Raw genomic sequence first — 22,970 nt, 5'->3', positions numbered from 1 at the left:
GAAATGTGTTTTTGTTTTAGAAAGAGAGGCTGTAAACTAGAAATCTAAAACATTATTATGATTTTTTTATGGATTGAACTTTACTTTTTTATACACTAGAAGTATGTTTGAGTGAGAGCTGCATTAAACTAAAAAAGTTTTTCTTTCAAATCTACATGGTTCCTGACATCGGACCACAAATGGATATTGGATGAGTAGCTTAACAAGGTGCCATGGAGGGTGGGTATGGTGGGGGGGGTGTGGTTGTGGGTGGGGGCAGGGGTGTGCAGTGTGAAAGGAGACACAAAGGGAAATGGGCATGTGTGAGAGGGTTGAGGTTAGAGGGTCTAACTGCTTCTAAAACAAAAGTCTAGAAAGAGAACCAAGGCAGGCCTTACAGCCAACCGACATCAACAATCTCCTGCCCTGGCTGCTGCCTAGGATCTAACATGCGACGACCTCGCTGTGAGTGAAACTCCTGTGCAATGGAGCTCTTTAAATGAAAGCCATGGGTCAGCTAAGTCAGAAAATTTCCTGACTCGAGCCACGCACTTCAGTCACAAATCTCTGATCCTTAGTGGTGTTCACAAAAGAGAAAGAAGAAAAGAGAGTAAACTTTGAGAATCAGCGCCAATGGTTTCACTTCAACCACCCAAAAGCACTGCAATAGCTACAGCACTGTATCACATGACAAGAAAAGAAAGAAGGTGATTTGGTCCATCCTAATTTGTTTCCTACTCTAAAGAAAAATCTTCACAGATCCCCCTATTATTGTTTCTCGGATGGCTCTTGCATTCTCTTTTTATCTTTAAAGAAATTTGCCTGTTACTGGTTTGAATCTGTGACTGCTGGTTTGTCCATTGCAATTTCAGTTAAAATTACTTAATATTTATATTTTTGCATTGTTAATAATATTTTCTACCCTATCTTTTAAATAACCCAAGTTTCAGCAGTCTTTCTTCATCATTTACAACTTAAAATAATTTATCAGCCTAACTCATTTCGATATTCAGTGTAAACAGGGTACTTCCCTTTGACAAGGTATACAGAAACATGTCTACACTGAAATTCTCATTGGCTCCAAAAACTATGAACCTAGTCAACCATGTCAGCATCAAGATATTTTGTTTAATTCACACTTGCATGATAAGGTTATACTGTAAATTGGGAGATGATAGCCTATGGAGTAGTATGCAGGTTGGAAATGGAATGGGGCAGGCCTCACATGAAAAAAAATGGAAGTTATATAAAAAACTGCTCTGAGTAACAAAGCAGAGAGATGAAATATGAATCAGTAATAAAAGGAAGTGGAATTCCCTCTCTCAAAGTCTAAGTCATTATCCAGTGAAAAAAATTACCAATGACAACCATTTACCAAGGGCATGAGGATATTTGGAAACTTCTCCACTGCTGCAAAATATGACACAGCAAATTTAAAAAACAGCTGGCTTCGGGTTTAAAAAATGAACACCTATGAAAGTTAAACTGAAATTTCACAAAGCTTCCTATCTACATTAGGACCCTGCCCACCTTCTTTCTATACTTTAAATTGTGTTTGTGCATAGCTTCTTTGTAATTTTTGGAGATTAGCAAGCAATTGGCACCTCCATTTGATCTAGACAACTACATTTTAAAAGCAGTATGATAGTCACGTTGTAAAAATGAAATAAGATTACTTGTTTCTACCAATGAGAGGGAGCCAAACAGAGAATGTCATTTCCACCTTTTCATGTGATTGCAGAAACTCCAAAAAGAAATGAAAGAAAACTATAACACTTAGAATGAATACATGAGAAGAACTAGAATAAAGATTTAAGTAGGTAGTGTTGCACTGATACAAGCTGATCAGGTGTTCTATGTTGGAAAAATGATAACATTACCCTTCTAGTGTCACATCTGCCATCTAAAGATAATGAAAAGTTTTTTTTGGAGTGTTAGGGCTGCACATGGCTGAGACAGCATAAAATGGCCAAAGAAGATTGAGATGAAACAGTAGTTTCCATTCTCTGATGTTTGAAGTTAAACTACAAACTAGAGCAACTGCAGCCTTTATAGGAATATATCCAAGGTATCAAGATTAAAAAGTTAGTACACAAAGGATCTTTCATATTCATTCAAAAAAAGAGTCCTGTTGAATAAGGAGCGAAAAAAAATCCAACTGCTGCTTATCTAGAGGCAGCTTGATTGGGAATATCCTCGAGAAATGCTGATAGAAACTCTCATAACAGGCTGGTCCAAACTCTGGTATTGATCATGGGATAGAAGGGAAGGCCTGACTCCACCAGTTAAGACCCCCAAGTATGAAGTATGATATATCAGAAAAATAGCTTTGAGTTTACAGGCATTGAGTGATTTAACTGCAATCCCATGGGCTTTCAGTCTAAGGCAGATAGGAAGCCCCCTTGCTATTAGCAAAGGAGAACTAATTCATTATCAGTTAATGGACAGTTTCCAAATATCCTCATGCCCTTGGTAAATAGTTGTCATTTGTAATTTTTTCACTGGATAATGATAATGGGAGCTAAAGCCTAGAATGTAGCTGAATGTGATGTATTGTGATGGCCCAAGGATGAGAGATAAAAGTGGGATGGTAAACGTAATGAGACACCAAAACTGTCCATTAACTGATCAAGTGCTCAAATGATTAACCTGGGTGAGTGTGCATTTAATTGATGTCTAACAACCAAATGCAGGCTATAAAAAAAAGTATTGAAAGTGTGTGTTTCCCCTTTGTCAGTGGGAAGTTGTTGGACCGTCAGAGGCTTTTCCACCCACATTGGGGTAAAACACACTAAAACTTTGGGATGCACGAAATGGATTTGGGCGTTGAATGATTCATTTAGTTGTACCTTCCCAATATGGAGGATGAAAACCAAGGATAACAGGAAAAACTTGGCATCGTATCCACTTTGTATGGATCAGCAGAGTGGACCATAAGTGAAGACCTGTGGAAGAAAATGGAAGTCTTTGAAATGTGAATGTCAAGGCATGTGGTAAAAATTCCATGTAGAGGTCATAAGATAGTGGGACATAAGTTTTGCAGGTTGAACATCTTTCCATTCTGATTTCGTTTGAGGCATTTTCTGACAAAGTTGAAATACCTTGAAATATATTGCAGGATTGAGGCTGAATCTGTCATACTGATGCTACAATATTGATTCATGATCTGTTAGCTATCATGTTAATGTTAATAGGTGGCATTTACTGGCCTTGGTACCTTTTGAATTTACTTTGTCTTAATGTTTTATCTGAATTTACATTGAGAAGCTTAGTGAGGGCTTGACAGAGTATAGAGTTGCATTTCCCAGGGAAATAATTGCAAAGAAAAGATTGTGATGGCTCAGCAACAAAGTCTGAGAGAGTGAATTAAACTGTTTTTTTTACAACTCAAATGTTCAGCAAGGTTATTTCAGGAACTAACCTTATTTGACAGATTGGCTTTAAAAGTAATATGAAAAAGCTAAAAAGGAAACTCTCCCTGGCTGTCAACAAGTTTTGAGTTAGATTCAGTATAATTACAATGTCGTGTTCAACGGACAATTTATCTCGGTTTTTGGAAAGGGGTAAATCAAGAACTCTGAGATTACATAAACACACTTCAAAGGCCTAATGCCCCAGTTACACAGTGTCAATTTTGCAATTTGAACCTGCTGACATAATGACACCCTACTCCATCACAAATGAATTCATAGATAATAAAATGTGAGGCTGGATGAACACAGCAGGCCAAGCAGCATCTCAGGAGCACAAAAGCTGACGTTTCGGGCCTCGACCCTTCATCAGAGAGGGGGATGGGGAGAGGGAACTGGAATAAATAGGGAGAGAGGGGGAGGCGGACCGAAGATGGAGAGTAAAGAAGATAGGTGGAGAGAGTATAGGTGCGGAGGTAGGGAGGGGATAGGTCAGTCCAGGGAAGACGGACAGGTCAAGGAGGGGGGATGAGGTTAGTAGGTAGATGGGGGTGCGGCTTGGGCTGGGAGGAAGGGATGGGTGAGAGGAAGAACCGGTTAGGGAGGCAGAGACAGGTTGGACTGGTTTTGGGATGCAGTGGGTGGGGGGAGAAGAGCTGGGCTGGTTGTGTGGTGCAGTGGGGGGAGGGGACGAACTGGGCTGGTTTAGGGATGCAGTAGGGGAAGGGGAGATTTTGAAACTGGTGAAGTCCACATTGATACCATTAGGCTGCAGGGTTCCCAGGCGGAATATGAGTTGCTGTTCCTGCAACCTTCGGGTGGCATCATTGTGGCACTGCAGGAGGCCCATGATGGACATGTCATCTAGAGAATGGGAGGGGCAGTGGAAATGGTTTGCGACTGGGAGGTGCAGTTGTTTGTTGCGAACTGAGCGGAGGTGTTCTGCAAAGTGGTCTCCAAGCCTCCGCTTGGTTTCCCCAATGTAGAGGAAGCCGCACCGGGTACAGTGGATGCAGTATACCACATTGGCAGATGTGCAGGTGAACCTCTGCTTAATGTGGAATGTCATCTTGGGGCCTGCGATAGGGGTGAGGGAGGAGGTGTGGGGGCAAGTGTAGCATTTCCTGCGGTTGCAGGGGAAGGTGCCGGGTGTGGTGGGGTTGGAGGGCAGTGAGGAGCGAACAAGGGAGTCACGGAGAGAGTGGTCTCTCCGGAAAGCAGACAGGGGTGGGGATGGAAAAATGTCTTGGGTGGTGGGCTCGGCTTGTAAATGGCGAAAGTGTCGGAGGATGATGCGTTGTATCCAGAGGTTGGTAGGGTGGTGTGTGAGAACGAGGGGGATCCTCTTGGGGCGGTTGTGGCGGGGGCAGGGTGTGAGGGATGTGTTGCGGGAAATACGGGAGACGCGGTCAAGGGCGTTCTCGATCACTGTGGGGGGAAAGTTGCGGTCCTTAAAGAACTTGGACATCTGGGATGTGCGGGAGTGGAATGTCTTATCGTGGGAGCAGATGCGGTGGAGGCGGAGGAATTGGGAATAGGGGATGGAATTTTTGCAGTAGGGTGGGTGGGAGGAGGTGTATTCTAGGTAGCTGTGGGAGTCGGTGGGCTTGAAATGGACATCAGTTACAAGCTGGTAGCCTGAGATGAAGACTGAGAGGTCCAGGAAGGTGAGGGATGTGCTGGAGATGGCCCAGGTGAACTGAAGGTTGGGGTGGAAGGTGTTGGTGAAGTGGATGAACTCTTCGAGCTCCTCTGGGGAGCAAGAGGCGGCGCCAATACAGTCATCAATGTAACGGAGGAAGAGGTGGGGTTTGGGGCCTGTGCAGGTGCGGAAGAGGGACTGTTCCACGTAACCTACAAAGAGGCAGGCATAGCTGGGGCCCATGCAGGTGCCCATGGCCACCCCCTAGTCTGTAGGAAGTGGGAGGAGTCAAAAGAGAAGTTGTTGAGGTTGAGGACGAGTTCGGCGAGGCGGATGAGAGTGTCGGTGGAGGAGGACTGGTCGGGCCTGCGGGACAGGAAGAAGCGGAGGGCCTTGAGGCCATCTGCATGCGGAATGCAGGTGTATAGGGACTGGATGTCCATGGTGAATATGAGGTGTTGGGGGCCAGGGAATTGGAAGTCCTGGAGGAGGTGGCGGGCGTGGGTGGTGTCACGGACGTAGGTGGGGAGTTCCTGGACCAAAGGGGAGAAAATGGAGTCCAGATAGGTGGAGATGAGTTCGGTGGGGCAGGAGCAGGCTGAGACGATGGGTCGACCAGGGCAGGCAGGTTTGTGCATTTTGGGAAGGAGATAGAAACGGGCCGTGCGGGGTTGCGGAACAATGAGGTTGGAGGCTGTGGGTGGGAGGTCCCCTGAGGTGATGAGGTCGTGAATGGTGTTGGAGATGATGGTTTGGTGCTCGGGTGTGGGGTCATGATCGAGGGGGCGGTAGGAGGTGGTGTCGGAGAGTTGGCGTCTGGCCTCGGCGATGTAGAGGTCAGTGCGCCATACTACCACTGCGCCACCCTTGTCTGCGGGTTTGATGGTGAGGTTGGGGTTGGAGCAGAGGGAGCGGAGGGCTGCCCGTTCTGCGGGGGAGAGGTTGGAGTGGGTGAGAGTGGTGGAGAGGTTGAGGCGGTTAATGTCTCGACGGCAGTTGGAGATGAAGAGGTCGAGGGAGGGTAGGAGGCCTGGGGGTGGTTTCCAGGAGGAGGACTTGTGTTGGAAGCGGGTGAAGGGGTCAGTGGGAGGAGGGTTAGGTTCCCGGTTGAAGAAGTAGGCATGGAGGCGAAGACGGCAGAAAAACTGCTCTATGTCCAACCGTGACTGGTATTCGTTGATGTGTGGTTGTAGGGGGACAAAGGTGAGCCCCTTACTAAGGACTGACCGTTCATCCTCAGTCAGTGGGAGGTCTGGGGGGATGGTGAAGATGCGGCAGGGCTCAGTGTGGCTGTCTTCTCTGGAGTTGCTGGCTGTGGAGGTTGTGGGCAGAGCGATGAGGTCGTCGGCCGTGGGTGGGGTTCCGTTGGCCGTGGGCGGGGTTCCGTCGGCCGTGGGCGGGGTTCCGTCGGCGTCGGCCGTGGGCGGGGTTCCGTCGGCGGTTGGAGTATCAGGGTGGGCGGCAGCAGCTGCGGTGAGGGTGGTGTGTGGGGTGTTGTACCTGGACGTGGAGGTGGTGACTGCAGCAGCGGTTCCGGAAGTTCTGTGGCCGGCGGAGGCGGATGTGACGTCATCGGTGGGGTCTCCGGCCGTGTCCTCATGGTCAATGGCGGCGGGTGCATGGTTCGGTAGGGGCAGGGACAGAGTCGGGATTTGGGAGGCGCAAGAATCCTGTTGTGGGTGGCAGGGGCCCGTGAGTTGGTTGTACTTACGATTTTTGGTGTCCAGTCAAGCTGAGTCAACTGGGTGTTCAGTCTGTGGATCCTGCGGAGGATGAAAAACAGCAGAGGTCCTTTGCAGATCTCGGAGAGGGAGGCTCTGAGCTGGGGCAGGCTGGATTGCAGTGTGTGGAGGTGCCGGCGCATGGCTGCAAGTGTCTGTTTCAGGACTCACAGGGAGAAACGCTTCTGAAGGGTCTCAATGTTCTGGGTGTAGAGGTGGTCACGGTTGGGGCCAAATTGGGAAGGCTGAAATGTGGACTGTAGTCCCTTGGGGATGATCTGGTTCCGTAGGCAGGTGCTGAGGAAGGTGATGTGGCTGTGGTACCTGGTTTGCTTCAGGACATGGTCGAGCAGTTTCAAGGCCGAAGAGATTACAAGAGAGTTGCAATGGGAGAGAGATTCCCTGAGGTTGGTCCGGAGGGAGGATGGTAACTTCTTCAGGTTAGGCATCCCTGGAAGAGGCTTCGCAGTGAGGTTAAACTAGTATCAGAGATAATGGGAACTGCAGATGCTGGAGAATTCCAAGATAATAAAATGTGAGGCTGGATGAACACGGCAGGCCAAGCAGCATCTCAGGAGCACAAAAGCTGACGTTTCGGGCCTCGACCCTTCATCAGAGAGGGGGATGGGGAGAGGGAACTGGAATAAATAGGGAGAGAGGGGGAGGTGGACCGAAGATGGAGAGTAAAGAAGATAGGTGGAGAAAGTATAGGTGGGGAGGTAGGGAGGGGATAGGTCAGTCCAGGGAAGACGGACAGCTCAAGGAGGTGGGATGAGGTTAGTCGATAGATGGGGGTGCGGCTTGGGCTGGGAGGAAGGGATGGGTGAGAGGAAGAACCGATTAGGGAGGCAGAGACAGGTTGGACTGGTTTTGGGATGCAGTGGGTGGGGGGAGAAGAGCTGGGCTGGTTGTGTGGTGCAGTGGGGGGAGGGGACGAACTGGGCTGGTTTAGGGATGCAGTAGGGGAAGGGGAGATTTTGAAACTGGTGAAGTCCACATTGATACCATTAGGCTGCAGGGTTCCCAGGCGGAATATGAGTTGCTGTTCCTGCAACCTTCGGGTGGCATCATTGTGGCACTGCAGGAGGCCCATGATGGACATGTCATCTAGAGAATGGGAGAGGCAGTGGAAATGGTTTGCGACTGGGAGGTGCAGTTGTTTGTTGCGAACTGAGCGGAGGTGTTCTGCAAAGCGGTCTCCAAGCCTCCGCTTGGTTTCCCCAATGTAGAGGAAGCCACACCGGGTACAGTGGATGCAGTATACCACATTGGCAGATGTGCAGGTGAACCATTGCTTAATGTGGAATGTCATCTTGGGGCCTGCGATAGGTGTGGGGGCAAGTGTAGCATTTCCTGCGGTTGCAGGGGAAGGTGCCGGGTGCGGTGGGGTTGGAGGGCAGTGTGGAGCGAACAAGGGAGTCACGGAGAGAGTGGTCTCTCCGGAAAGCAGACAGGGGTGGGGATGGAAAAATGTCTTGGGTGGTGGGGTCGGATTGTAGATGGCGGAAGTGTCGGAGGATGATGCGTTGTATCCGGAGGTTGGTATGGTGGTATGTGAGAACGAGGGGGATCCTCTTGGGGCGGTTGTGGCGGGGGCGGGGTGTGAGGGATGTGTTACAGGAAATACGGGAGACGCGGTCAAGGGCGTTCTCGATCACTGTCGGGGGAACGTTGCGGTCCTTAAAGAACTTGGACATCTGGGATGTGCGGGAGTGGAATGTCTTATCGTGAGAGCAGATGCGGCGGAGGCGGAGGAATTGGGAATAGGGGATGGAATTTTTGCAGGAGGGTGGGTGGGAGGAGGTGTATTCTAGGTAGCTGTGGGAGTCGGTGGGCTTGAAATGGGCATCAGTTACAAGCTGGTAGCCTGAGATGGAGACTGAGAGGTCCAGGAAGGTGAGGGAAGTGCTGGAGATGGCCCTGTCCAAGTTCTTTAAGGACTGCAACTTTCCCACCACAGTGATCGAGAACGCCCTTGACCGCGTCTCCCGTATTTCACGCAACACATCCCTCACACCCCGCCCCCGCCACAACCGCCCCAAGAGGATCCCCCTCGTTCTCACACACCACCCTACCAACCTCCGGATACAACGCATCATCCTCCGACACTTTCGCCATTTACAAGCCGAGCCCACCACCCAAGACATTTTTCCATCCCCACCCCTGTCTGCTTTCCGGAGAGACCACTCTCTCCGTGACTCCCTTGTTCACTCCTCACTGCCCTCCAACCCCACCGCACCTGGCACCTTCCCCTGCAACCGCAGGAAATGCTACACTTGCCCCCACACCTCCTCCCTCACCCCTATCCCAGACCCCAAGATGACATTCCACATTAAGCAGAGGTTCACCTGCACATCTGCCAATGTGGTATACTGCATCCACTGTACCCGGTGCGGCTTCCTCTACATTGGGGAAACCAAGCGGAGGCTTGGAGACCACTTTGCAGAACACCTCCGCTCAGTTCGCAACAAACAACTGCACCTCCCAGTCGCAAACCATTTCCACTGCCCCTCCCATTCTCTAGATGACATGTCCATCATGGGCCTCCTGCACTGCCACAATGATGCCACCCAAAGGTTGCAGGAACAGCAACTCATAATCCGCCTGGGAACCCTGCAGCCATATGGTATCAATGTGGACTTCACCAGTTTCAAAATCTCCCCTTCCCCTACTGCATCCCTAAACCAGCCCAGTTCGTCCCCTCCCCCCACTGCACCACACAACCAGCCCAGCTCTTCTCCCCCCACCCACTGCATCCCAAAACCAGTCCAACCTGTCTCTGCCTCCCTAACCGGTTCTTCCTCTCACCCATCCCTTCCTCCCGGCCCAAGCCGCACCCCCATCTACCTACTAACCTCATCCCCCCTCCTTGACCTGTCCGTCTTCCCTGGACTGACCTATCCCCTCCCTACCTCCGCACCTATACTCTCTCCACCTATCTTCTTTACTCTCCATCTTCGGTCCGCCTCCCCCTCTCTCCCTATTTATTCCAGTTCCCTCTCCCCATCCCCCTCTCTGATGAAGGGTCGAGGCCCGAAACGTCAGCTTTTGTGCTCCTGAGATGCTGCTTGGCCTGCTGTGTTCATCCAGCCTCACATTTTATTATCTTGGAATTCTCCAGCATCTGCAGTTCCCATTATCCCAAATGAATTCATCGAGTCTTTTGGATCTGAGCCTTATTCTATAGAGACAGAGTCCGCACCATGGGGTTGTACAGCACGGAAAACAGACCCTTTGGTCCAACTCATCCATGCCAACCAAATATCCTAAATTAATCTCGACCCATTTGCCAGCATTTGGCCCATATACCTTAAAACTCTCCTTTTCATATGCCCAGCCAGATGTCTTTTAAATGTTGTAATTGTACCAGTCTCCACCACTTCGTCTGGCAGTTTGTTCCATACACAAACCACCCTCTGCATAAAAAAGTCACCTGTTAGGTCCCTTTCAAATATTTCCTTTCTCACCTTAAACCTATGCCCTGTAGTTTTGGACTCCCTCACCCCAATGAAAAGACATTGTCTAATTACCCTATCCATGCCCGCCATCATTTTATAAACCTCTTTAAGATTACCCCTTAGTCTCCAGCACTCCAGGGAAAATCGCCCTAGCCTACTCAGCTTCTTTCTCTCGCTCAAACCCTCCAACTCTGGCAACATTCTTGTAAATTTTTGCTGAGCCCTTTTAAGTTTCACAACATCCTTCTTACAGCAGGGAGAGCAGAATTGTACACAGTATTCCAATGGTGGCCTAACCAAGGTCCTGTCTAGCTGCAGCATAACCTCTCAACTCCTATAATCAATGTACTGACCAATATAAAGACAAGTGTACAAAATGCCTTCTTCACTATCCTGTCTACCCAAGACCCCACTTTTCAAACAATTATGAACTTTTACTCCAAGGCCTCTTTATTCAGCAACACTCCCCAGGACCTTACCATTTAGTGTACAAGTCCTGTCCTGATTTGCGTTTGCAAGATGCAACATTTTATATTTATCTAAACTCCATCTGCCACTCAGCCCATCTGATCCAGATCCCATTGTATTCTGAGATAATCTTCTTACAGCAGGGAAAGCAGAATTGTAAACATAGGGTGCATTTCATTTGATGCTAGCCCGATTCTCCTATTCGCTGCATCCAAAAGAACTCACCATTGGCCAATATCCAGGAATAGAATGACATCCATGGTGCTGGCACCTTCTTTAAAAGTTCATTGCGCAGCCAAATAAACACTGGCGTTCCAGAGCTGCCCTGCTTAGCTGCACAGTGTACAGTGGGCTTGATGGCACTCAAGGAGAAATTAGCACCCCACTTTGTGATGAGACCTTGAGGTTCTGGTGGATAAAGTGATGCAGAAGAGGGATGTTGTCTATCCCTTGGATCTCTAAAGGAGACCAGGACACCAGGCCCTGCAACTCTGATCTGAGTTTGCTACCTAGGTCTGCAATGTTCAGAGGATCACCCAGTAATGCAGGAAGGAGGTCAATGAACTCTTCTGCTTTGCCATGGCAGCTGGTGCACTTCACTGTCCTTGGGACAAACCCTAATTGTGTACCAGGCTTTCTTAGAATTCAACCATTAGTTTAAAAAAGTCTAGGTGAATGTTTCAGTCCATGTTTGTATGTAAACTCAATTCACCTTCAGGAATATTTCATGATTGCATTAACGTCTTGCAGTGATATTATTTGAAGAAGGGTCCTGATCTGAAACATCAAATTTCCTGCTCCCCTCATACTGCCTAGCCTGCTGTGCTCCTCCAGCTCTACACTGTTATCTCTGACTCCAGCATCTGCAGTTCTTACTATCTCCCTTGGCAGTAAATCTGTTGCTTTGATTACTTATGTTCACCTTCAACAAGGAAGCACAGAGAGTCAACAAAAGTAGCATTCCCGGAAGAACCTGTCTGGTTGGCAATAAGCAAGTACAAAGCTGAACATTATTTTTATTCTTAAAGACCTGGTACTCTTAGTGAGGAGCTTCAGGTTGACACACATCCAAAAAACTACTTTGAAAGCTCTGCCCACATGTTGCAAATGTGACAAATCCTATCACGGCAATTGAGATATTCCACAATATTGGACACCAACCTAAATAAAATGATCAAAAACATGCCTTTCAGAAGTCAATTAACTCTATTTTTCAATGTTAATCGGACCTTAAAAAAATCCATGATTCAGATCTGCATTTTTACCAAAAACTATTCACTTCCTTCTTGGGTTTTGCTCTATGTCTACATCATGTTTTGTTGAAGCCTGTGTATTAACTTTTGAGATGTATGGTTTGTAAACCAATAGAATCACGGAGGGCAAAAGTATGACTCCTTCCCACATTCAGTGTTAGAGGCAATAATTTTCAGTTTGAGACTGAACTATGCTCCGAGTTTCAATTGGCTGTTTGCCATACTATGAACATATAGCATGTTGTTACCAATATCTATCATTCACTGACACATGTAACATGGAACTCCAACATCTGATGTAATCTTGTGTTATATTTTCTTTCAGAAAACATGACAATTCTCATAATACTTATTCAGCTTAGTTAGTGATCTGCACTGAACTGTTGTATTTACCAGTATCTTTTCAGACTATGGTCATATGGTTAACTCATGTTAACTTCAATGTTGCTCCCAATCAGCTGCAGATCTGTTTAGGATTATACTTTAGGAAGTATTATTGATCACGGTGATCATGTTTGTATGTTTGGTTAGGTATAAAAACTAAAAAGAAAACATAATAAAGAACCACAGTTCCCCAATCAAAAATCTAGAATATTCACAAATCTTTGCATTTCAGTTGATAATCTTAGTGGCATGTAATAAATGTTTGCAACGATTATAAATCTGGTACAAAATTAATTTCTAATGATAGCCTTTCATACTTCCATACATGCAAATAGATAGAACTACCTATTATACGCAGAAGTTAAAAATCTTTGCTAAGACTAAAAAGAATGGAGCGGATTTTAAAGCTCACTGCCCAGCAGAGGCTGGGCAATTAAATCTTTGACATTATCACTCTCAAACTGTTCCAGATTGACCTGATGCTAAGTTTATGCAGGTTTCTGATTAAGTGGCTGCACTATGATACTAAGGCTGAGCTCGCACGTGAAAGCTGAAGCAGTTCTTTCCTTAGACACACTGGTTAGTGTCCAAATATGCCATTGATCCCAAACTGCAATTTCACCTTTGGTCTGCGTACCAGGCCAAATTGAATGAGCATGCACCAGGAGGATGAGGATAGAGGAGGACGAGGGTGAGGGGAAACTTTTCTGGAAACTCATGGGCAGTTTCCACCAGTCATTCCGGACAGGGAATGCACTAATGAAAAGCAAAGTGGTGCAGGATTGAAAATAACTCATATTTCTATAGCAGTGGCTGGTTCCCGGTATGACAATTATTCTGATTAGGTTTATTTGTCTTTAAGATTTGTGTTTTCAGCAATTCTTTTGAAAAAAGGAAAAAGAAAAGGTTTTGTTTTCATGGTGTCTCATTTGGTCCAAAAAACTCTACAGCTCCTAACCTATCCTACACCAGGTCCATACATCCCACATCCCAGTCTTCTCCAATATCAGCAGCTCACATTATCAGTACGTGGACTGCTATGTCATTATTTTAGCTTCTAAAATGCTATTCCCCATCTCTGCAATTACATTTTGGATTAAGAAAAATAAAGAGATCAAAAATTGCTCGCAAACTTAGAATCTGAAAGTGGGAGAAAGCAAAGAATTCCCATCATATGGATACACAAGTCACTCCAGTTAATGATGCAGAGAAATAAATTGCTTCTGGAAAAAAAACCAAGTTCCATGGTTTATTGCTAGAGGTACAGAATGCAAAAGGAGAGAAGTTATACTTTTTTTAAATCCAACTTAATCCTCATGAAGTATTCTTCACATGTTAATTGCTACATGACTGGGCTTAACTGACTTGGCCTTTCAACAATTTCAGAGAAGTTCAGGAAAGAAGCAAAGCCTCTGTACCTTCTGATGTGCTTTTCTTTGGAAAAAATAATGTCACTGCTTCTTAACACCTGACTTTTTCCCTCAAGCTGCAAAATTGAATGGCAACTACATACTTCTCCTCTTTCCATTTCTAAAAAGAAATTAGAAACTCTTGCTATTCATTTTTTAGCGTTCTTACTGTCTTCTCATACTCTAATTTTTTCCTTATGAATAATAACTCTCTACCAATCTTTATATTCTGAACAAACATCTGGCCTGTCACTTGTGTTTTGCAGTTGAATGTTTTCTCTCTTAAGTTTGAAGCGTTCCCTAACTTTTTCTGACAGGAGACCTCATTAGTATATACTTATTGTGAAATATCCCCTTGGATGCCTGCTACTGCATGACTGTTGATCCATCTCCAAGACTAATATGTCAGGTTATTTCAGGTAGCTCAGTTTTTATACGCACATGGTTGTGCTTATTCAGGTTTAAAAACTAATCTTAGACCTTTCCCTCTTGAAACTGGATGTAAAATTCAATTATGGTTGCTGGTTCCTTAAATGAAGTAATTGATTAGCCTTGGCCACAATGCCAATTCGATGTAACTGGAAAACAGAACTTATTCACTCCATTTCTAAATTCTCTTTTCTACTATAAACCTTGGTACATGGTTCTGCCTTCTGTCTTTTTTTTGAAATTGCTTGTCCACTTGTGCTTAGGGCAAAGCCATCACAGCAATTCACTGCTTTGTGATATTGGACCATGGCATTTAAACCAGCCTGCGTTAGCTTTACTGTGTGACAAGACAAAATCAAAAACAATTCGTTTGAGTGCTGACATATTTGAGAAATGCGCCTTGCATATTATCTTGTCAATATAACATCCTTAACATTGACCACATGAAACTGAAAAGAAACTGCCATTCCATAATTATTTGTCATGTGCATATAAGATGTCTGCAGTTGTAATCCAATCCAACTAAACTTTGAGGAATGCAGACATATGTGCAAGTAAAATGTTTTGCTGCCAGAATTATTTGAATGATTTGGTTAATTATGATTTAATCACTCAAAGCTGATGGTCATACTTATTGCACCTAAGTTCCTTTTCATGTTTACACCTCTTCTTGTTCACAGTTCTGCAGAGATAGTTTTTAGTTATTTTCCACCTGTGACTGGAAGGTTTCTTGTTTTTTTTTCTGCAAGCTGTTTAATCCCCTATTAGCTATAAATCTATCTGCCTTTTTCATGTTACAAGTGAATCCATCTGGATACTTCTACTGCTGATTGACTCATTGATGCTTCAGGTACAAGTAGAAATGAAAGCTAACAGCACAAACCAGTGATAGATTCCAAAGTGATACTAAACACATCAAAGCTTACCTAATTTGAGATCAAATACACACAAACCCAACCACCCCACACCGGCTCTGACAGGCCATATTGGCCAACAATCAAGTTTACAACAACTGTAATTGTACACAGGGGTATTGTACCCTCTGGTCACTTTTGAAACTGAAATGGAATGGTACATTTTAAATGAACATATTGTCACAATGACAGGTCAGAAGCTTGACATATTTTAGATGCAAAATGTGCACACGCATGCAAAATGTACACACGTGTGCACGCACATAGACACCTTTGTGGGTCCCATGGAATGCCATACTTACATGTTTGCAAGAAACTTCAGAGCAGACAGAGTGCAAGACACAACCTAAGAGCTAACCATCTTTCCCCTTTCCACAGCAAACCACCTCTTACAGACATTTGCGTTTTGCCCTTTCAGGAACCTTAGTCCGTGTGTGGTAGCCTAGTGCAAACGTTTACGTGTTTTGAAGGTCACAGTTGAAGAACCACCCAAGACATCCCAGTGTTGCAGGTACAAGGACTTATCTCTCTGCTTGCTGAATATCAAGTAGCCACAAGCAGTCCGCGGAAACAGAACAAAGAGTACTTTCTCGTTGATCACGGCCAACTAACCACCCAAAAGGAAATCCAATAAAAAGATTTCTACTAACCTGCAAACCAAGAATCCTGAAAACAACTCTTCAACTATCAACATTCTACCATTTTCATTTCATCAACCACCCCAAAAGGCTAACCTGTATAATCTTTTAATTTTTGTCTTTCTTTGGACTTGCTTTTCATTTCTAATCTGTGTCTATTTATGTTGCATTAATTATTTCTTCTATGCATTAAGTAATAAACTCACTGTTTTGTTAACCCAAGAAAGCCTGTTTAAATTGATTCCTTTAAAATATAATTTTATTTGATCCAGAGGAGAGTCACACAAGGGAGGTATCATTTCGAAAATTGACATTGAAGTGATGAACTGAAGCAGGCAGGTGAATAAAAGATGACCAGGTTACACATCTGGGGTTTGATTGTAATAATGTACTCTCAACCTCCGTCCACTTCTAAAATTAAAGAACTACCTCGTAAGTGTAGCACTCTTGATATGCATCAGCGTACCCACAAGGGGGACTCAGTGCCACTCAGCTATGGCTGGTTGGAGGAGAAAGACCGTCTGGCCATTTCCACTTAGGACATAACAAATTCACAGCAAAGAAATCTTTTTTACTTCATGTTATACATCCTCTCATGCAAATCCAAAGTTATTTTTAGAAAATAAAATTAATTGGATTATTTTTGCAAATACTGTACACATATCTGACATTACATCCTGAATTATTCCATGCATGTGCAGAGGAGTACATTTTCAGGATTGTGGTAGTTCGGGTTAAATAGTGCTGAACCCACTAATTACCTTAACTGTATGAAATCTTCATCTATCATAAACAAGAAGAAGTCACAAACTTTTATATAAATTTTGGGAGTTAGGATGATAACTTTGTCAGTGATGTCTCTAGACTACATCAAATCATTCAGCTATTCAGAGAAGAGTGATGCATGTAATGAGAGATGCAAGAATGCTTCACAGCGTTTTGTTACTTAATGAATTGTAACTGAAATAGGCAATGAGCTGCAATGAAAATAATATGATCTTGGCTTCAAACAGCTCAAAGTGAGCGAACTCCATAAAATCTCATTGGAATACTGGGTTCTCTTTGTTAATGCTTGGAGATGAGCCGAAGAGCAAAGAGATCCAAGAGTGCAAAAAGCTTGGTATTGACAATATTTATGTCAGTTACTTTACTAATAATGTATATTCATTTATTTTGTATTAATATAACAGTCAAACTATCTAATAGCCACTGTGACAGGGACACTGAATATATCCAACACTAAGTTGAACAGATGCGATCATCAGGGAGTCAAGGGTTACAGGGGACAGGCAGAAAAGCAGTGCTAAAGGTGACAATCAAATCAGCTGGAGTATTAGAAAATGAACTGAGGTTAATGAACCGATTGGCATAGTCCTGCTCCAAATCATCATAAGTATTGCCAGATCAGCATTGCTTTTGTGGCCTTCCACTGAGGAAGGATGAGTGGATCAACATAAGAAAACAGAAACATCCCATTCATACGGTCACAATTACTAAATGTTAAAAAATATTTCAATAGTCTCTTTAAAAAAAAAGCTTTACCACAAAATTTTCAGGCTCTAATGTTGGAAAAAGGGGAAAATACCAGAATTTGATATTAAAGGAGGTGGTTTCTCTAAATGTCTGGCTACAGGCAAAATTTCAACATACTTAGGATAAAAGGGAAACTGCGACGAACAAATTCATTTGCACATCTCCACTTCAAAAGAATGCTAAGTTGATAAAGGACAACCAATTAAATATATTGTATTTAGATTTCCAAAAGGCACTTGATACGGTGAAGCATGGAATAAGGCTACTGTACAAGATAAAAGGTCATGGTCTTGGGAATAATATTTGAGCTAGTAAAGGAAGAGTTTATTTTCTTTAATCATTCATGGAATGAGGGTGTCACTGGTTGGCAGAATTTATTGCCCAAAGGACAGTTCAGTGTCAATCACATTGCTATGGGTGTGGAGTAGAAATTAGGCAAGACCAGGTAAGGATGGCAGTTTCCTTCCCTAAAAGGACATTATTGAACCAGATTTTCTTGACAAATTGTCAATGGATTCATGGTCATCATTCCACTCAATTCCAGAATTTTTTTAAAAACTGAATTCAAATTCCACCATCTGTCACAACGGAATTCAAATCCAGGTTCCCAAAACATTGTCTAAGTCTCTGGGTGATAAACACCACTGAGCCACTGCCTCCCTAAACTAAAAAAGAAATGGCATGTTTGAATGAACAGGTTATTTTTCAAGCTGGTGAACTCTAACTAGTTGAGTGCTGCAAGCATCCGTGCTGGGTCTCAGAGGTTTACAATTTATATCAGTTACGTGGGTGGAGGGAACAACTATGTTGTAGCCAGATTTGCTGCTTATACATAGGAAGGTAGAAAACCAAGCTGTGGAAGAGGATGCAAGGAGTCTGGAAAGAAATATCAGTAAGTTAGGTGGATGGACAAAAAAAATGCATGTGGGTACAATATGGAAAATGTGAACTTGTCCACATTGTCAGGAAGAATTAAGCAGATCTAAACATTATAGCATATGAAAGGTTAGCATGCTGCTTTAACAAATAATTAGGCAGGACAATGCACATTTTGCTTTTTAAGTATATACAGCAAGGTGGGGAAATTAAGTGTAAAAAGATACCAAAGTTTCACTACAAACATATAGTGCATTGCTGAGACCAAAGCTGTACACAGTACTCAAGTGTGGTCTCACCAATGCCTTTTGTTTGAGGGGATATCCTTGCATTGGAAACACCGAGGAGGCTCATTAGCTAATTTCTGGGAAGAAGAGATTGTCTGATGAGGGCAAGTTGATTAAGTTGGGTCTGCACTTGTTAGAATTTCCAGAGAGGAGCCAGAGCTGTTAGAAGAGCCAGAGCTGATCTTAATGAATCATATCAGGCTCTGAGGCAGCTTGACAGTGTCAAACCTGGTAGGTTATTTCCTTTTAGTGGGAGAATCTAGAACCGGGGACAGTGAGTTAAATAAAGGAGTCTCCCATTTAGGACAGGGATGATGAGGAATTTCTTATGAGGGTTATTATTCAGAATACGTAATGCCAGAGAGCTGTGAAGGCTGGGTCACTGAATATATCCAAAACTAAGTTGAACAGATGCGATCATCAGGGAGTCAAGAGTTACAGGGGACAGGCAGAAAAGCAGTGCTAAAGGTGACAATCAAATCAGCTGGATTATTAGAAAATGAACTGAGGTTAATGGACCGATTGGCATAGTCCTGCTCCAAATCATCATCAGCATTATGGTAATGTGTATCCCCATTATTTCTTCCCAATAAAGCCATATCCCTGTCAGCCATTTGACCTTTGTTGCATTAAACTGTGGCTCCAATAATTTTCTACTTACAACGTGTCATTTTGCAATTTACTGCCTTCTTCACAATAGCTGCTAGCTAAATTTCATTATGAATTTGGATGTTTAAAGATTTTTAATACATCTGTCACAAGAAAATCATGGAATGAGTTGCACTACGCCACACATCTCAGAATAGAACAGAATACCCATCACAGCATTTAATCGACCTTTTAAAATCTTGAATATTTTTATTAGCTACATTGATCAAGCCAGAAATTAAAATTCAAGATTCTGAAATGGGAACCTCACCTGTCATAAAAATAAGCTTCTGGAAACATCATGTTCTGATTTCGCACGTAGAGCACCAGAGATCTAAATCACATTTTATTTGCGATCTGTTCAATCTAATCTTCACGTTTTGTCCTTGCCTTCTTTTTGTTTGGAAAGGCACCAGATGGCACATTGTAAAGTAACAGAAGGTGATTCAACAACACTGAATAGTGATTGGTTTTAACTTTGTATTTGGATTGTGATAGAAAATGAATTCCAATAGTGCCATCTCAAGGGGTTAAAACCGAATTATGGGTTGATAGACTATGACATATTCACAATGAAAATAAATCTGCAGTTATTTTGAAGGGCATTCATTTCTAATCCTGAGTACGTGCCATGTTTGTACTTTCCCTTCCACAGAGGAGTGTGTAGCTCTTTGAATAAATGATCTACAATATTATTATTGAATGGTTAATTCATAATGCATATGGCACAAGCTTAACTTCTACATTGATGCCATGATTTGATCTGCTTGTTGTTTCTCTGAAGGATCAGTATTGTATTGATTGAGCACTATGGAGATTTCACATTAAGCCATTCATTTATCAAAAGGGATGTTAATTTAGCAGTTGCGACAGAGTATTTATAGCATATTCAAAGCACAGAATATCATTATTTCACCCTACAACAGATATTTTCAGTCTAATTGTTCAATCCTGATGACAGCAGAGAGATGGCTTTCCTCATCATGCTCCCCCTGTCCCTTCACCAACCACATCTGTTATTTTGTTGTTCTAGAACAGAATTTCATGGGAAGTGAGGCACTGAGTTCACTACAAGAAAATGTTGACTGATTGACATATTATGCAAATTAATAGATAACTTAAGGGTATAGTTTGATTTGTGCTATCATGAGGAGTCACTGTTTGAGAACTAGAAACATCATTCAGGAAAGCAGTACGGAATGCCATATTTTCCGATAGGATTTCAAACCAAGACTTTCCAAGGACGATATAAAAAAGATTCCCATTGCATGATCTGAAGGGGAGCAGAAAGGTCTTCTGGTATTGTCTAATATTTATCTCATATCCAGCATCGAAGCAGAACAACTGGGTTTTTTTTTAAGTAAATTTGCTGCTTGTGGCCCCTTGAATAGTTTTGCTTCTGTGGTTTAAGCTCAGCGGTCAACTACATCCAGCAACAGTCATTTGGCCCATTACAATTCATTCTTTCTGAAACCATTTATTGCCAATCCTGAGTTACTCATGAGAAGCTGGTGGTGAGGCACCCCCACCCCAACCCCAAACATCCACAGCTCATTGTGAGATGGGTTGAAGCACAGTATTGTTCGAGGGAGCCACAGCATTTTGTCCCAGCAGTGGGTGATGAAATGGCGATATAGTCCCAAGTCAAGAAGGTGTCTGGTTTTTACATGCCTGGTCCAGTTTCTGGTCAAAATAGTAGCTCCCAAAGTTGTTGGCATCTAACTTCATGGAGACAAGTTCATTGAACAAGCACAGCAGCAACATATTGTTCACTGATGTTCAGTCTGAGATTGGTCAGGTCCAGTTTTTGATCAGTCAGGGGCTTTCAGCTCCTGGCTTCATACCAATCATGGCCCAAATTTGGGCCAAAGAGCTGAACTCAAGAGGCAAGGGGAGATTGGCAGCTTTGATGTTAAAGGTAGCATTTGATGGAGTGACATTAAGGAGACCTTACAAACTGAATTCATTGGCAATCAGGGTGAAAACTATCCTCTAGTTGGAACCATATGTAGCACAACAGGAAGCCATTGTGATTGTTGGTGGTCAGTCACCTCAGTGTTCGGACATTTCTGCAGAACCTCCCAAGATTGGTATCCTAGGCTGAACCATCCTAAGCTACTTCATCAATGACAGTCCCTCTCTGGAGGTCAGAAGTGGAGAGGTTCAATGATGCTTACTGCATATTCAACACCATGTGAGAGTCTTCAGATGCTAATCAGTCCGTGTCAAAATGCAACAGGACTATAAGTATTCAGGGTTGGGCTAACAAATACCAAGTGACATTCTTGCCATATAAATACTGTGATATCAATAAGCAGAGCTAGCAATGATGCAGTAAAGTAGCTCATAACTCCAAAAGCCTGCCAATCATCATAAGTCAGGAATGTGAAGGAACACTCACCACTTGCGTGTGCAGTTCTAACAACATACAAGAAGCTTAACGATATGTGGACCGAGGTAACCCCACAAACCATTCTGAGTTGAACTGTCATTGTGCCTTCATTATTGCTGGAGCAAAATCCTACAACTGCCTTTGTTACAATACAATAGATGATCCTACACCACATGGACTGCAATGGTTCAAATTGGCTTGCTAGCACTTGTTCAGTTGGAATGGGTCTAGACTGTGACAACCACATCCTGGGAAAGAACTTTTTAAAAAATTGTAATTATTTCTACTGTCGAGAAATTAGAGATGTGTGTCATTATAATGGGAATAACATAGTGGCAGGGAGCTTAAAAAAATAGTGAAATGGCAAGTAAACCCAATATTAGGAGGTGAAAGACTAGAGTCCATTATTAGCAGCATTTTAAATAGGATACCACTTCTCCTTTAGTTTTTTTTGCCTGAATAAAGATCTAATCCACATCAGTGCCATTTCATCATAGGTAGGGCAAAGAGGCAGGTCCTGAAATCGTTCACTCACCACAAGTGCTATTGTTATCAATCTGATCTAATCCAGCCAAATAATTTCCATCCCCGACTTAGCACATCCCAGAGTTTGAGTTTCTGTGACAACTTGAACTTTTACATGCATCTTGTAACTCAAAGCAATCAATCAATAGTGCTGGCAGAGGCTGTAATTGTCTTTCCAGCAGATGGCTGACTATGAATCTTCCCAATGCATACTACCTGCCATTGCCATTTGGAGAGTGGTCTTGTGGCTCAATGGGGTGGCATGGTGGGTCAGTGGTTAGCACTGCTGCCTCACAGTGCTAGGGACCTGGGTTCAATCCCACCCTTGGGCAACTGTATGGAGTTTGCACGTTCCCCCCATGTCTATGTGGGTTTCCTCCAAGTGCTCCGGTTTCCTCACACAGGCCAAAGATGTGCAATCTATGTGGTTTGGCTATGCTAAATTGCTCATAGTCTTCAGGGATGTCTAGATTGAGTCAATTATGGGGTAATGGGTCTGGGTGAGATGCTCTGAGGGTCAGTATGGACTTGTTGGGCTGAAGGGCCTGTTTCCACGCTGTAGGGATTCTATGACATATTAGAAGGATTTTCAGGTTGAATATCAACCTTGTTAGCCATGTTCTAAACTCACCTTCTTTGGCCATCAAGTTGTGGCCTTGAATCCAGAGCTTCTAGCTCCAAAGCAGGGGCCACTAGGCACAACACAAGACCTCAAATAGATCACTTAGTTAACTTTGTTCAAACACATTATGATTTTCTGGTTTTTGACTGGGAAAAAAAAAATCACGTTCTAACAGGTTTGTTCAAAGTTTCTTTCAGATATAACTGGTAAGATGGAAATAAGAATCCAGAGGATATGGTGTCAGGATTTTCAAGAAATGCACATTACGTTACCACACAGGATGTTATTACACAAAAGTTAGCTTGCTCAGGATTGTGGTACTATATTAACACAAATTGAAGATTGGTTAATGCACAGAAAAGGAAGTGGTAAATAGGACATT

The 22,970-nt window shown here is 43.7% G+C and overlaps 1 protein-coding gene across 1 annotated transcript in view; it reads right to left on the bottom strand.

Moving 5' to 3' along the window:
* The window catches only part of LOC125459074 (kelch-like protein 4), a 302,979-nt gene extending 283,598 nt beyond the window's left edge, over window positions 1–19,381 (bottom strand). Inside the window, exon 1 of the mRNA XM_048545019.2 lies at window positions 19,321–19,381. Coding sequence (XP_048400976.2) covers window positions 19,321–19,352 — 32 coding nt within the window. The 5' untranslated portion in view covers window positions 19,353–19,381. The remainder of the gene's footprint in view (window positions 1–19,320) is intronic.
* Between the last annotated feature and the right edge of the window lie 3,589 nt (window positions 19,382–22,970).

Source organism: Stegostoma tigrinum, chromosome 15 (assembly GCF_030684315.1).
Source record: "Stegostoma tigrinum isolate sSteTig4 chromosome 15, sSteTig4.hap1, whole genome shotgun sequence".
In the NCBI taxonomy this organism is placed as follows: Eukaryota; Metazoa; Chordata; class Chondrichthyes; order Orectolobiformes; family Stegostomatidae; genus Stegostoma; species Stegostoma tigrinum.
The sequence above is the reverse complement of the archived record's forward strand: the minus strand, read 5'-3'. Positions and strand labels throughout refer to the sequence as shown.